At 42.6% G+C, this 12,556-nt stretch overlaps 1 protein-coding gene across 7 annotated transcripts; it reads left to right on the top strand.

Annotated features, from left to right (window-relative positions):
• Positions 1-4,184: 4,184 nt before the first annotated feature.
• Positions 4,185-10,623, top strand: LOC109765255 (serine carboxypeptidase-like 51). 7 transcript variants are annotated; one of them, XR_002233366.4, is made up of 14 exons: positions 4,254-4,739; positions 5,694-5,970; positions 6,098-6,192; positions 6,276-6,383; positions 6,459-6,743; positions 6,849-6,916; positions 6,987-7,092; positions 8,323-8,459; positions 8,553-8,622; positions 8,706-8,809; positions 8,880-9,341; positions 9,442-9,821; positions 9,927-10,074; positions 10,175-10,623. XR_002233366.4 is itself a non-coding variant. In XM_073497014.1 (12 exons), the coding sequence occupies exons 2-12, from the start codon at positions 5,874-5,876 to the stop codon at positions 10,241-10,243; spliced, it is 1,287 nt and encodes a 428-aa protein (XP_073353115.1). In that variant the 5' UTR covers positions 4,210-4,739; positions 5,694-5,873; the 3' UTR covers positions 10,244-10,623. The 7 variants fall into 7 exon arrangements, 3 of the variants coding, with proteins under 3 accessions (XP_020179630.1, XP_020179628.1, XP_073353115.1); XR_002233365.4 differs by having other exon boundaries at positions 4,201-5,970; XR_012182499.1 differs by lacking the exon at positions 8,880-9,341 and having other exon boundaries at positions 4,238-4,739.
• The last annotated feature ends 1,933 nt before the right edge of the window (positions 10,624-12,556 follow it).

Genomic DNA, 12,556 nt, shown 5'->3' with positions numbered 1-12,556 from the left:
TCCGACATATACTTTACAATAAATATTCACGCATGGCCACACAATAACAATAAATGATAAAAAATTGTTCTAATTTAGAAAATAATATGTCAAACATGATGGTTTATACTTTCCATTTATATAACAAAAACTGATTCTCCAACTCTATATTACCTTTGCTAGAGAATTATTTCAAGCTCTAATCCTCAAATAATGGGAAGGAGAAACTACCATGCCAAGCAACTTATTTATGTTGTCATTGGATCAACTTCTTTAGGTTGTTATGGGAGAAACCAAGGGCTGGAAGAAAAAAGTTTGAAGATAAACCAAAAGTACACAAAATGGCAAAACATAATAAGAAAGACTCGCTCATTATTTTAACTGACCAAGCTTTAGACTATCAACTTGATTTAGCTTCAGTATAGGAGTACATGACTAATTACATGCTAACATAAAAAAGGAAGGCCAAATACCAAATGTATTTTGTGCTAACATAATACGGGCTTCTTTGCTGCCATTTCCTTGTGTTGGAGCTTTTCTTAAGTACACGACTACAGGGAGAAACCAAGATATGTTACTTGAAATAACTTCATCCACTATACAAGAAATTATCCTAACAGTTTCTATTATCCTAACAATTTTTTCCTTTAACACAACCAAATATCACTAATAGAGTCCTGAAGTTGACTCGACTGCGGCGTCGGTGGATGCATCGGCTCACGACCACAGACTTGACCGCCTCATGAAGCGTTGTTGCCTCATTGCCGCCTACCACCGGCGCCACCACCTCCGTGGGCAGGTTTCGTTTGTCGAAGCATGCAATGTTTGGCTCTTCTATTTGTTTTTTTGGCAAAATGAAATACAGATAAATAATTGATAGACCAATAACTTCAAGAATATAAGGTGAATTTAGATTACTCAGGCAAACAATAGAAACACAATATATACTTTGGTAGAGAAAACCTTGTATATGTTTCAATACATAATCTAATGTGACTTTCATGCATTTCAATATCTACAAGAGGGTTAACGCAAGAACCATACAGTACCATCTTGGATCTTCCTGCCATCAGATCAATGTTTTAATACATCATTAGTGCAAGCTCATACTAACTGAAAACACGAACATGGAATTAGTTATACATCCAATATTTTGACAAAATGATAGATTCCTTCTGACGACGGCATGCTTCCAAGCCCATACCAGATGAAAACACAAACAATATAAGCAAGCTGCAGTGATTAAAAGGCATGCATGTCCATTGCTAAATTTGTGTTTTGTTGGGTATCTATACCATTCTAGCATCTATCTAGGATAACTATTCCAAAATCCAAACTACAAAGGACAAGGAGTTATAGCCTTTGAACATAGGAACTTTAGCTGTGCAACTATAGTTGTGCCTCACCCCAAAAGAGGCCATCCTCACTACAAAGAAAGCAATTAGTATCTCACTCTGCAGTTGATGAGTTAGTCTCTTTACTTAAAACTCTGATTCATTAAATGGTCAAAAGATGCACCCTTATATGTTGTTACTCTACAACTAAGAAAGTCTCTCTATGTGTACTATTTTTCTTTTTGGTATCCAAACAAAGCATCGTCCCCTAGAAACACACCAACAAGCAACGGGGACGAGCAGGCGACACGGCCAACAACACCCAGTCCGACATGCCTCTTGAATTGTCTTGACATCATTTGCCTACATGCTCGTATACTTATCAACATGTGAATGTACCGACACTGACCCATGCACGATGCGCGCGCGCACACACACACACACATTTTTTTCCTAGATGTTAACCTTGCTGCCAAGTTATGTTTGTTGATATGCAAGTCCGAACTTGAGAAGTAAATAGCAAGTTTACCTCGCTGTAGCATCGAATCAATCTGAGATCATCAACATCCACCCTGAAATGGCCGCTCTACAGTAACATACAAGCACAACCGAATTCCCGGCATGGATCTTGTGTCCTGTGCAGGTAGAGCTTTCTCCTCACGTCTTCCCTTCCCTTCATTCCTCAAATTGTAGGGATTCACAGAAAATGAGCCTAGTAGAATGTGTACAAAGCAATTTCCAATCACCTTAGCAATGGCAATTGTTCAAAAACTCAAAGGCTATCACTGAGACTAACACACCTTTTTCTTTGAGGAACACACATGCCTCGAAAAACTTGCTGGATAACACTAAATATATTGCTATGCTACCTCTCACATGGAGGAAATGCTTATATTATTTTATGATAAACCATGAAGCGGAAGACTGAAGACCAGCAGCATACTCTGATATTATAATTTAGCTCATATAATTCCAGATTTAGTCCATACACTATTTAAACACTTGGCTACAGAGGCAAAAAAAAATGAGTAGTGGCATGCGTACCTTTAAAATGACCAAAACTCAAGGAACGAAAACATTCCAATTCCAAGCACCTGTTTTTTTTCCACATGGGTGGAAACAATATGAGCAGCTCGAACTGTTACTGGTAATCAAATAATAAGAGGTACTTTGGCAATCTTATTATTTAGTACATCTTCATGAAAAATAGTTATTTATACATGGATATAGCTATATATCTTAAGGAAACATAATCGGTACATATAAATTAGGCATTAAGAAAAATACCTTGATGATGTCTCTTTCTTATAAGAAATCTCAGTTCTTCATGTACTTTGAGCTCCGTGTTGACGGCTACAGTAACAATCAGGCCCAGACTCTCCAAAACTCTGGGCTACAATAAGAAGTACAAACAGCAACCCCACAATGGCTCACTTCATGGAGATTCCACAAATTGGGGTTGCAAAAAAGTAACAACAAATGTTACATCAGCGCATAAATGCCAGTAGCAAGAGTAGTTTCTCTCAGTAATAAGGGCTTCTTTTTTCTTTGAGGGAAATGTTCTGATTCCACAAACCGGGGTTGCAAAAAACATAAGAAGAAATATTAGACCAGCTTCTTTTCTAACCTTGTGATTGAGTGCATGACTGCCAGTAGCAAGAGGGATTTCTCTCAACAAGGGCTTCTATTTTCTTTGAAGGTAAAGTTGTGGCTGAGCTCACGCACACCCACCAAACTACTGATGACTGAAGATGGCTCTGAACTGATTACTTCTTAGTTCTCTGAACTGAACTGTTTATTGAAGATGGCTCTGAACTGATTGCTTCTTAGTTCTCTGAACTGATTACTTCTTAGTTAGAAGATGGCTAGACACACCAAATTACTGATGATTGAACTACTTGCCGGAGTAGAGTAACTTGCGATCGTGAGGTAGCCAACTTGCAGGTTCTTCACGTTCTTGAACCCCTGCAACAAAGATAAAAACCAAGTAACCCACATCAATTTATGCCATGGAGTATTGCTGTGCATTGGCCAAAAAACAGGATCTAGAGGAGGAGGTCGGCTACCTTGTAGGACGGCAGCATCGACGGAAACCAGCGACCTTCAATAGTGGAAATCAATCTTGAAGGAGACGACAATATGAAGATGAGTAGGATTTGGGGAGTAGAGAACTGAACCTTTGAGAAGCAGCGGCGGTTATCGATGTTCTATGGCTGGCTGCATCGATGCCCTCGATGCTGCCGTGGACAACCGTGGAGGAGGGATGGGCGTGAGGCCATGGCGGCGTGGAGAAGGTGCGGAGGGTTGGGCTTGAGGCCATGGCGGCGTAGCGTTGGGAGGAGCAGCCAGAGGGAGGAGATCGAGATCCGCGAGATGGGGAAAGCGAAAAGAACGAGGAGCTTTAGGTGTGGCCGTGTGGCCCAATGTGTCGGCGCTCGTGCTAAAGAAATCTGAGGGAGCGTGCGAGACGAACGAACCACGTATAAACTTATGACCGCAGGCTCCTCACTTAGATGTATGGAAAGATTAATTAATGTGGTTGCACGAATTTATGATAAGATTAATTAATTTAGATTTGAGCTTTAGAGATTGATCGTGATTGATTCTTTCACATAAAGACATTACTAAATAACTTGCGCCAGCACAGAAAATTTTGATCCGTTCAGGTTTTTTCGTTGTGTGAGAGGTGATGCAAAAATAAACCGGTGGGCTGGTGGGAGGGGGGACGAAAAAAATCAGCAAAATAAAACGGACGAAAGTGATGGGACAAATATAAACCATGAATGCTATTCATCAACTCAGACATTAGGCACCCAAGCTACATCGAAAATGCAACCAACCCTAAACTAGGGATATCTTGTGTTGTGAGAAGAGGAAAGGCGCACCCAACCGGAGAGAGGAGCTGGAGCTTCTGATCCCAGAGTGCGCGTGGCTCATCCCACGAGAAAACAGAGGAGTGAGGGTCGAACCCAAGGAAAAGGAAAAGGATCAGGGGCCTTCTTCTTTCTCTCCTTCTCCTCGCTGCTCACCTTCCTCACCAGATCGAAGCAAGAGAAGACAAGGGGTTCGACCAGATCCAAGGAAGAGAGGGGATGGGGGGCAGGCGGCGCCGTCTACCGGACAGCGGGGCGTCGGGCTGTCTGGTGCTCCACGCGAGGGCTCCTGGTGGTGCTCTGCTCCGGGCAAGGCGCGTGGGTGGCTGACCCTCCACGAAGGCCACCACGGTTCTTCCACAAGGGTCCTCCGCTGCTCATCTTCACCAAGTTCTTCACCACGCTGCAGTTCTACCCCAAGGATCCTCCTCTGCTACTCTTCTTCAACGTCCACGCGGAAGATCTCCAGGCCTTTCCTGCTACAGATCGTCTCCAACTCGTCCCTGCTCTTCTTCTTCTTCGCCTGCTGATCTACAGCTCGGGAATCAACTCTGTATCTCTCTTCTCTTGTTGCAATTCTCTCAAACTCTCTACCGTTTACTTTGAATTGCTGATATCTAGTTGAATCGTTGCCTGAACTAGAGATTACTGTAGTTATATCTGTTGGATTATTACTTGGTGAAATCTTGTGAACCAGATTTGATGTGTGCGACTTCTGAATCCTCTACTACTGTATATGCTAGTGATTATTTTGTTTGTTTCATTATTCATAAAATCACCCAAAACATATCTGATCCTTCTCTACTGCTGTTTTATTTTATTTTCTCTTCATCAGAGTGTGTTGTGGGTCGGCTGAGTAGTTACTTGATCTGCATCCTCCAATGCTTGTCTTCTTTTTCCCTGTTGCCCATTAGCTACAGAATTAAGTATGCATTAGTACAAGAGTTCCTTCGCACTGCAAAGTAGCTTGGCTCTAAGAAATTTGCATAGCATCTTTACTTCAATCCCTGTGGAGTACTTCGACTTCCGCTGTTTGCGAGCAAATATTTCCGCATCCTCCTATGCTTGTCTTCTTTTTCCCTGTTGCTTACTCCATTAGCTACAGAATTTGTTATGCATCAGTACAAGAGTTCCTTCGCACTGTTGCAAAGTAGCTTGGCTGTAAGAAATTTGCATAGCATCTTTACTTCAATCCCTGTGGAGTACTTCGACATCCGCTGTTTGCCTGTTTGCGAGCGAATATTGCCGCTATATTAACAGCTCATCAGTAAGAAGCAGAGAGTAGAATAGACCGTGAATAGAACGCACTGTAACAAATACTTCGACAGTAGCTTCAAGCAGAGAGTATAGCCTTACCATGCTGTAACTGTAATAAATACTCCCTCTGTACCAAAATCGTCTTATATTTTGGTACAGACGTTCCGCATATTTTTTCTCCAAAAATGGTTGTTTTTCCCGCTAATTCTCACTTTATCTAGTCAAAATAGATAACTTGTGCTTTAATCAGGGGCGTTACTGGCATGTCAAAAACCCACATCTCCTACAGCTGACTAACAACAGGGTAAACAAACAGCGAGATTCTGATTCTCAGGAATCCAGAGCCACATCTGATTCTCAGGAATCCACAGCCACAGTGATTCTCAGGAATCCGTAGCACAAATAAATTCAGTTATCTACATTGGTTCAGATGTGGCAACCTTCTATTCTCCTCCTTTGCTTCATTCTTCAAGGTGCTGTTGCTGCTGATAGAAGCGAAGTTTGGGGCTACGTTGAAATTCGTCACAGTAAGTATCCACTAATAATAGCAATCTTTATATCATGTTGGCGACCTTCTGTTTTTCCATTAACGACTAAATTTTATTTCATTTGTCCGTTTTTGTGCATGAGTTTAACCGCAAGTTTTTGTTGCAGAGGTGCACCTATTTTGGTGGTATTACAAGAGCCCACATCGGGCGTCTTCGCCAATAAAGGCATGGCCAACCATCCTCTGGTTGGAGGGCGGTCCGGTATGTAACTGGTCTCCTCTCACTGCCATTTTTTTCCTTGGTTGAGTACAATGCATTAGTTGACCGTCGTCGTGTTCTTTCAGGGAGGGTCAGGCGTCGGGGGTGGCAACTTCCAGGGGATCGGGCCGCTGGATGTCAATCTGAAGCCACGCAACTCGACGTGGCTGCAGAAGGCTGATCTCATCTTCGTGGTAAAAGAGTTGTTCTAATTGCACGTACTATTTAAGGACATTGGCAGTGTAAGTAATGAGTATGTTGGAATGCAGGACTTACCAGTGGGTGTCGGGTATAGCTATGTGGAGGACCCAAGCGTGCTAGCTACAACGGACGTGCAAGTCGCTGCTGATGCCACCGAGCTCCTCAAGGCACTTACCAAGGAGATACCCACCTTGCACAGCAGCCCGTTGTTCCTTGTCGGCGAGTCCTATGGTGGCAAGCTTGCAGCCAAGATTGGAATCTCCGTAGCAAGGGCCATCCACGCCGGCGCCCTCAAGCTCACACTAGGGGGTGTGGTGCTTGGGGATAGCTGGATCTCACCAGATGATTTTGCGGTAATTAAATCATTTTAATCTGTTTGAGTCTCTCAATGACCAAAGCAGTTCCATTTTTTACGCAAAAAGCTCGATTTTCCCAACCAATGCTTTGGATCCTTTCAGCTGTCATATGCGCAACTGTTGCGTGATGTGTCAAGGCTGAGCGACGAAGCTGTTGCCCCTCTCAACAGGTAAAAATCTGCAACATGTTATTTGCCTCGATCTCCAATGGCATGCCCTGATTTGATATGTTGTTTGCAGAATGGCGGCAATAGTAAAAGAGCAGATAGCAGCCAGACAATTCACCACGGCGAAGATGACGTGGACGAATCTTGTTGATTTGATTGACCAGCAGAGTGATGGCGTGGTAAGTGCATAGTAATTAGTAACATAGGGTTTGTTTGGTTTGAATCTAGAGTTGCCCCCTAAAATATTTGGCTAGCCAAAATATTGGTCAAGGTTTTGTGTGCCTATGAGTTGGCCAACTTTGACTAAAAAATGAAGTAGAGTTGGTAAGGAGCCATTGTCATGCCAAACAGTTGCAACCAACCAAATGAAAACCAAAGTTGTGGTCATAACAAAAAATTTGGTAAGGTACATATTGGCTACAAAGCATGCCAAACAGTACACAAGGTTCTCATTCCACTGTTTATTGCCCGCCGATAGAAGATCAGACACTTCGCAACTGTTAGTTTTCTTTTGCCTTCCCAAAGGGTGCCTGCAACTATTCTGAGGTAACCAATCATCTTGCTAGATATCATTTTTTTCTCCATTGACAATTCTTCAGATGATTACCTGTTTAAGCAACCTCCTTCCAGGTAAAATACTGCGCCATGTCAGGGAAGCACCACGAGGGGAACTATAAGCATTCAGAAAATCAGTGTGCCTAAAATAGCAGGCTCTTAAAACTTGCACAGAGTGACCCAGGACAACCTAGGATCCACCAACCTCGCCGAGCCAAAAATGTTTGGTTGAAAGCCTCCATATCCCTGAAGCCTACACCTCCCCATTTCTTTGGCACAAAGAACTTCTCCTAGCTGGCCCAATGCACCTTGCGCTGTCCATTGCATAAGTCCCACCAGAATTTTTCCATAACATAAATACAGAAGCTGCTTGAGGAACTTAGTAAAAGAAACACAGCTCATGGTGTAGGCCAGAACGGCTTGTATTACAGATTTTACTAGGATCTCCTTTCCTTCCTTTGATAGCCTATGACCCTTCCACCCTTGTACATTCCCCCAATCTCTTTCAGCAATATGCTTGAAAGCAACATCCTTGGACCTACCCACCATTGTTGGGAGGCCCAGATATCCTTTATTCACTGCTTCTATCAATACTGATAATAACTTTCAGATCCTCGTTGGAGTCTTCTTGCACCCCAGGCCCAAAATAAATAGAGGACTTTTGCAAGTTGACCTTTTGACCTGAGCTCATTTCATATCTGGTAAAACAGAGCCGGGAGATCATCTGGACCAGTAGACACAACTATGGATAGCATGTTGATGGCATGTTTGGTAGACATTTATTAGACTGTTCTCACAACAAAATATTAATACCATTCAGCACAAATTGATAAAACATGCTTGACTTTCTGCAGGATATGCTAAATTTCTTGCTTGACAAAGGCGAAGGCTCATCGACGAGCCAGGTGTTTCCGTCGACCCCCAACACCATTGACGGTCTCATGAATGGGGTCATTAAAGAAAAGTTGAAGGTTATTCCTAAGAACATAATGTGAGCATACTTTTCTTCTTTATATTTTTTCTTTTCCGCCCAAAATATCGTCTTACTCAAATTACCGTAATCTGATATCTGATTAAACTGCAGTTGGCAAGGAGTGGCTATTCAAGTTTTCGAAGCAATGAATGCCACCTACATGAAGCCAGCAATCGATGAGGTAAACAAAGCTCTAATGGATCTAATTTGTTGGCTGATGAAAATTTGTGGCGTTTGAGATGTTATGCATGTTTACTTGGTTAGGTTGATCAATTGCTAGCATATGGAGTAAATGTATCGGTTTATAATGGGCAATTCGATGTGATATGCTCGACAATCGGTGTAGAAGCTTGGGTCAAAAAACTCAAGTAAGGTTCCTATGTTTACCTTCCTCCCTGATGTTATTTTGATGTTTTCATTCCACCATTGCCAATGTAGCATACATACCATGGGCTTCAAGGCAGAGTTACAGGGGCACGACAAGCTGCGCAGAGAGATAGTCGAGCCAAGACATAGCGGACACCTTGTTGAGCGGGTCCTTAAATCTTACAGTCCGAAGTTCAAAATCTTCACAAATATTAGAAATAGTAGTCGCGGCAGTGTGATCCTCATGGAGAACCACAACAGCATTCCGGGAGTCCCAAATCTAACAAAGGATGGACAAGAGAACCCCAGGCCACACATCGCCGTCAGGAGTCACAGGGGTAGCCATGGACCAAAGATCTTGGAAGCTTGGAGGGGTAAATGCCGAGAGTGTTCCGAACCAGGGTGGCCTTCGGGCAGTGGAGGAACAAATGGTTTGTGGCTTCAGATACACAGGAGCACAAACCATTTCCAGCTGGAAACCCAAGGAAGGGGGGTGGGGGAGGCTAAACATTGCAAAACAAATTTCATAAGCAAGTAATTATTCTGGGTTTGAAGATCTTTGATGCCTAGACCACCGTATTTTTTTGGTTTGCAAACATCCCGCTACACTATAAAACATTTCGCCCCCGTGCAGGTCTCCTCCACGGTCCAGAAGAAAGCACGTCGGATTGCGTCGAGCGCCTCAAAACTTTTTTGGGGAGTTGGAAAACTGACATGAAGTAGGTGGCGAGGGAGTCGAAAACGAAGGAGGTGAGGGTTAGCCTAGCTGGCGGTGCAGAAGAGCAGCTTAGCCCTCCACCCTGTTTGATATTTGAAGCTGTTCAAGAGAGAGGGAGTGTGTAGGCAGAGAGAGGGAGGCCGAGGTACGTTTGTGGGAAGGACACAGACCAGCCCATCCGTGCCTTGTGCATAAGAAGCGCTTCCACATAATGGCGTCATCCATGAGTCACACTCAGTAGTGAATGATGGACACTGTAACAGCACAAGGACGGGTCGATTAGTACCATAATGCATGTACGTAATATCTTAATTCAAAATCGTAGTGCACACTTGTAGCATCGAAATACTCGCATATAGAGGTCTTGTTTTCTAACCTTTTAACATGATCATGTTTTTCAGATGGGCTGGTCTGAAGAGTTTCTTGAGCACGCCAAGGCAGGCTTTGCGATACTGTGATTCTCCAGCGCGCTGCCTCAACCCCGTGAAGGCATACGCTAGATCATACCAGAACCTGAACTTCTACTGGATCCTCGGAGCTGGACACAGGGTACGTGCCAACGTATACAACATTTCACTATTTGAAAGGTTGGTACATCTTATGTGCAAACTGAAGCGTAAGCTTGTGTCAATGCAAATCTTCTTTACAGGTGCCTGTCGACAAGCCGGACGTTGCTGTAAGGATGATCAGCAGCATCGTTCAGTCACCTGACAGCTAGGAAGATATCCTCTGTATGTGGTATGTGCAGGTGAATTAGCGCAAGTCGCACTGTCAGCACAACTTGAGCAGTGAGAACTACCAGGTCATCGAACTTAATTGTTAGTCTAACTAATATCTAGCACATTCCCTAGACCCTATATAGTGTGGGATGGGGCTAACCAGAGCCTGAAATGTGACTCTCGCAAGAGTGCCTCCCTTCAACGTGCTTGCTGTGACAAGGTTATTTGGCCCTCCTAGCGTGAGGAGACCTCCTTGCTTTGCTGCTGTTGTGTCGATCCATTTATTGGTTGCATGTTGGGTAAAGGGAGATCGAATGCCTGTGTGTTTATATGGTTTCTGAACCAAAAAGTAGATGGCTTGTTGTATCAGCCTTCTTTTCGTTGTTGTTGAGGGGAGTCACGTGTCTTGTGTTATAAGGCCCTATTTGGATTTATCGTTTTCCTTTTATTTACCCCCTTAAAAAAATACTCCCTCAGTTTCTAAATACAAGCCCTTTTAGAGATTTCAATACGGACTACATACGGATGTATGTAGGCATATTTTAGAGTGTAGATTCACTCATTTTGCCGTATGTAGTGCATATTGGAATCTCTAAAAGGTCTATAGTATATAGGAATGGAGGGAGTACACGTCTCAGCCCATCGTTTTGTTTCCGGCTGGATAGTTGGCTGGTAAGATCATAGTTCAAAAAAGCGCTAAACGTTAATTGTGCATTTTGCCACCGCTTTGTGCTTTTTTGATCAAAGCGCATGCTTATGAGCAGTTATGCGCTAGGCGTTTTGCTATCACCTAGAGCCTAGGCGCACTTAAGTGCTTGCTCAGGTGCGTCTTTTTTAACTATAGGTAAGATACACCTCTAAGTTAAAACACCTCCGTATTAAATTACACAGATCCTAAGCGCCCTAACTTGAGTTTTGAAGCAGCTAATCGCTAGTGTGCTCATCATGGCTGCATTTTCTGCAATTGGCGATGCTTAGCTATTCGAATTTATTTGCAGTAAAAAAAAACAATTGGCAGTTTGCTTTGGTCAGAGAACATCTTCTGGACCATCCATATGTTGCATGTGTATGAAAAGCTGCGTCTTTTTTCTTTAACCAGGAATATTTACCTCTATTTACAAGGAAAGTGTTTCGGTTTTATACTTTATAGTACTGTAATAGACCGATGTTTAACATAGTTCGTTCAAACGATGAGGATGTTTCATTTATATGCAGACATATTTCAGCTCTATTGAGCTTGTATGCTTGCATGTACCGAGCTTTTGCTTGATGTACACTACTTGGATCCGAATGATCCCCATGTCAAAGGGTTTAAACGAATGAACCAAAATGGCAGGCATTGGAAGGGATTAGAAGGGAAGGGGAGTGGATGGGCATCTAGCCCGTGACAAGACCGCGGCCTTTGGTAGAGCCAAGTTCGAATCATGTGGGTGGAATTTATTTTGCAGATTTAAAACTTTATGTCCCACATCTTCCTTCTTAATTAAAACTAGCGGATTAAAAACTTGATGTCCCACATCTTTCTTCTTAATTAAAACTAGCTATGGTAGGACGTGGGACATCACTTCCTAGGAGTTAAGTTTGAAACTAGCTACGGTAGGACGTGGGTCGCACAGCTTACTGTATCTGGGAACTCTTTTTTACCAAGCTATAAGTAATCACTGTTGCTGCTACACACGCATAGCAACCTTTGATCAAGCAATATGGTATGATCGACGTGACTAGTAAAACCGCGACATGGCTTCCTAGGAGTTAAGTTTGAAATGTATGATTAAGGAATGTAATGTTTATCAATGGTATCATCGTGCCACATGTTTACCATACTTAAATTTAGAAAAAATAAATCATGTTATGTTGGCCACCCGTTCCAGAGATCAGTTAGCGCGTGTTTGGTAGGCTCCGAATCTCCGGCACTGTGAGCTCCCAATGTTTCTCAGTGGATTATACTATATTTTTGTATGGATAGTTGTTGCTTCTACGGTCAGCGATTGTATGCTTATATCCTTTTTGCTATGATTAGTTGCTGCTTATATGAAGGTTTTAGTTGATGAGATTTCTAAGATTGTCCAAGTAAACCGAAAAGGAGGGAGTATAGTTAAGTCTTTGTTTTAGACCAATGATAAACTGGTAACCTTTACTTGTATCATAGGCGTGGCTAGCTTTGACTTTTTGTGTATTGAAGAATAAACAAAATTCTTTAACTCATGCTTGTCAAAGCAGTTACACCTTTAATGTAAAATATTAAGGTTAATTACATTATCTGAGGTCTGAATCTTTGTCTCTCTTCCTTCAAGATTATATACCTATGTGTT

The sequence above is a fragment of the Aegilops tauschii genome, chromosome 4 (assembly GCF_002575655.3).
Source record: "Aegilops tauschii subsp. strangulata cultivar AL8/78 chromosome 4, Aet v6.0, whole genome shotgun sequence".
Classification (NCBI taxonomy): Eukaryota; Viridiplantae; Streptophyta; class Magnoliopsida; order Poales; family Poaceae; genus Aegilops; species Aegilops tauschii.
Note: the sequence above shows the minus strand (reverse complement) of the source record. Positions and strands in the feature narration are given on the sequence as shown.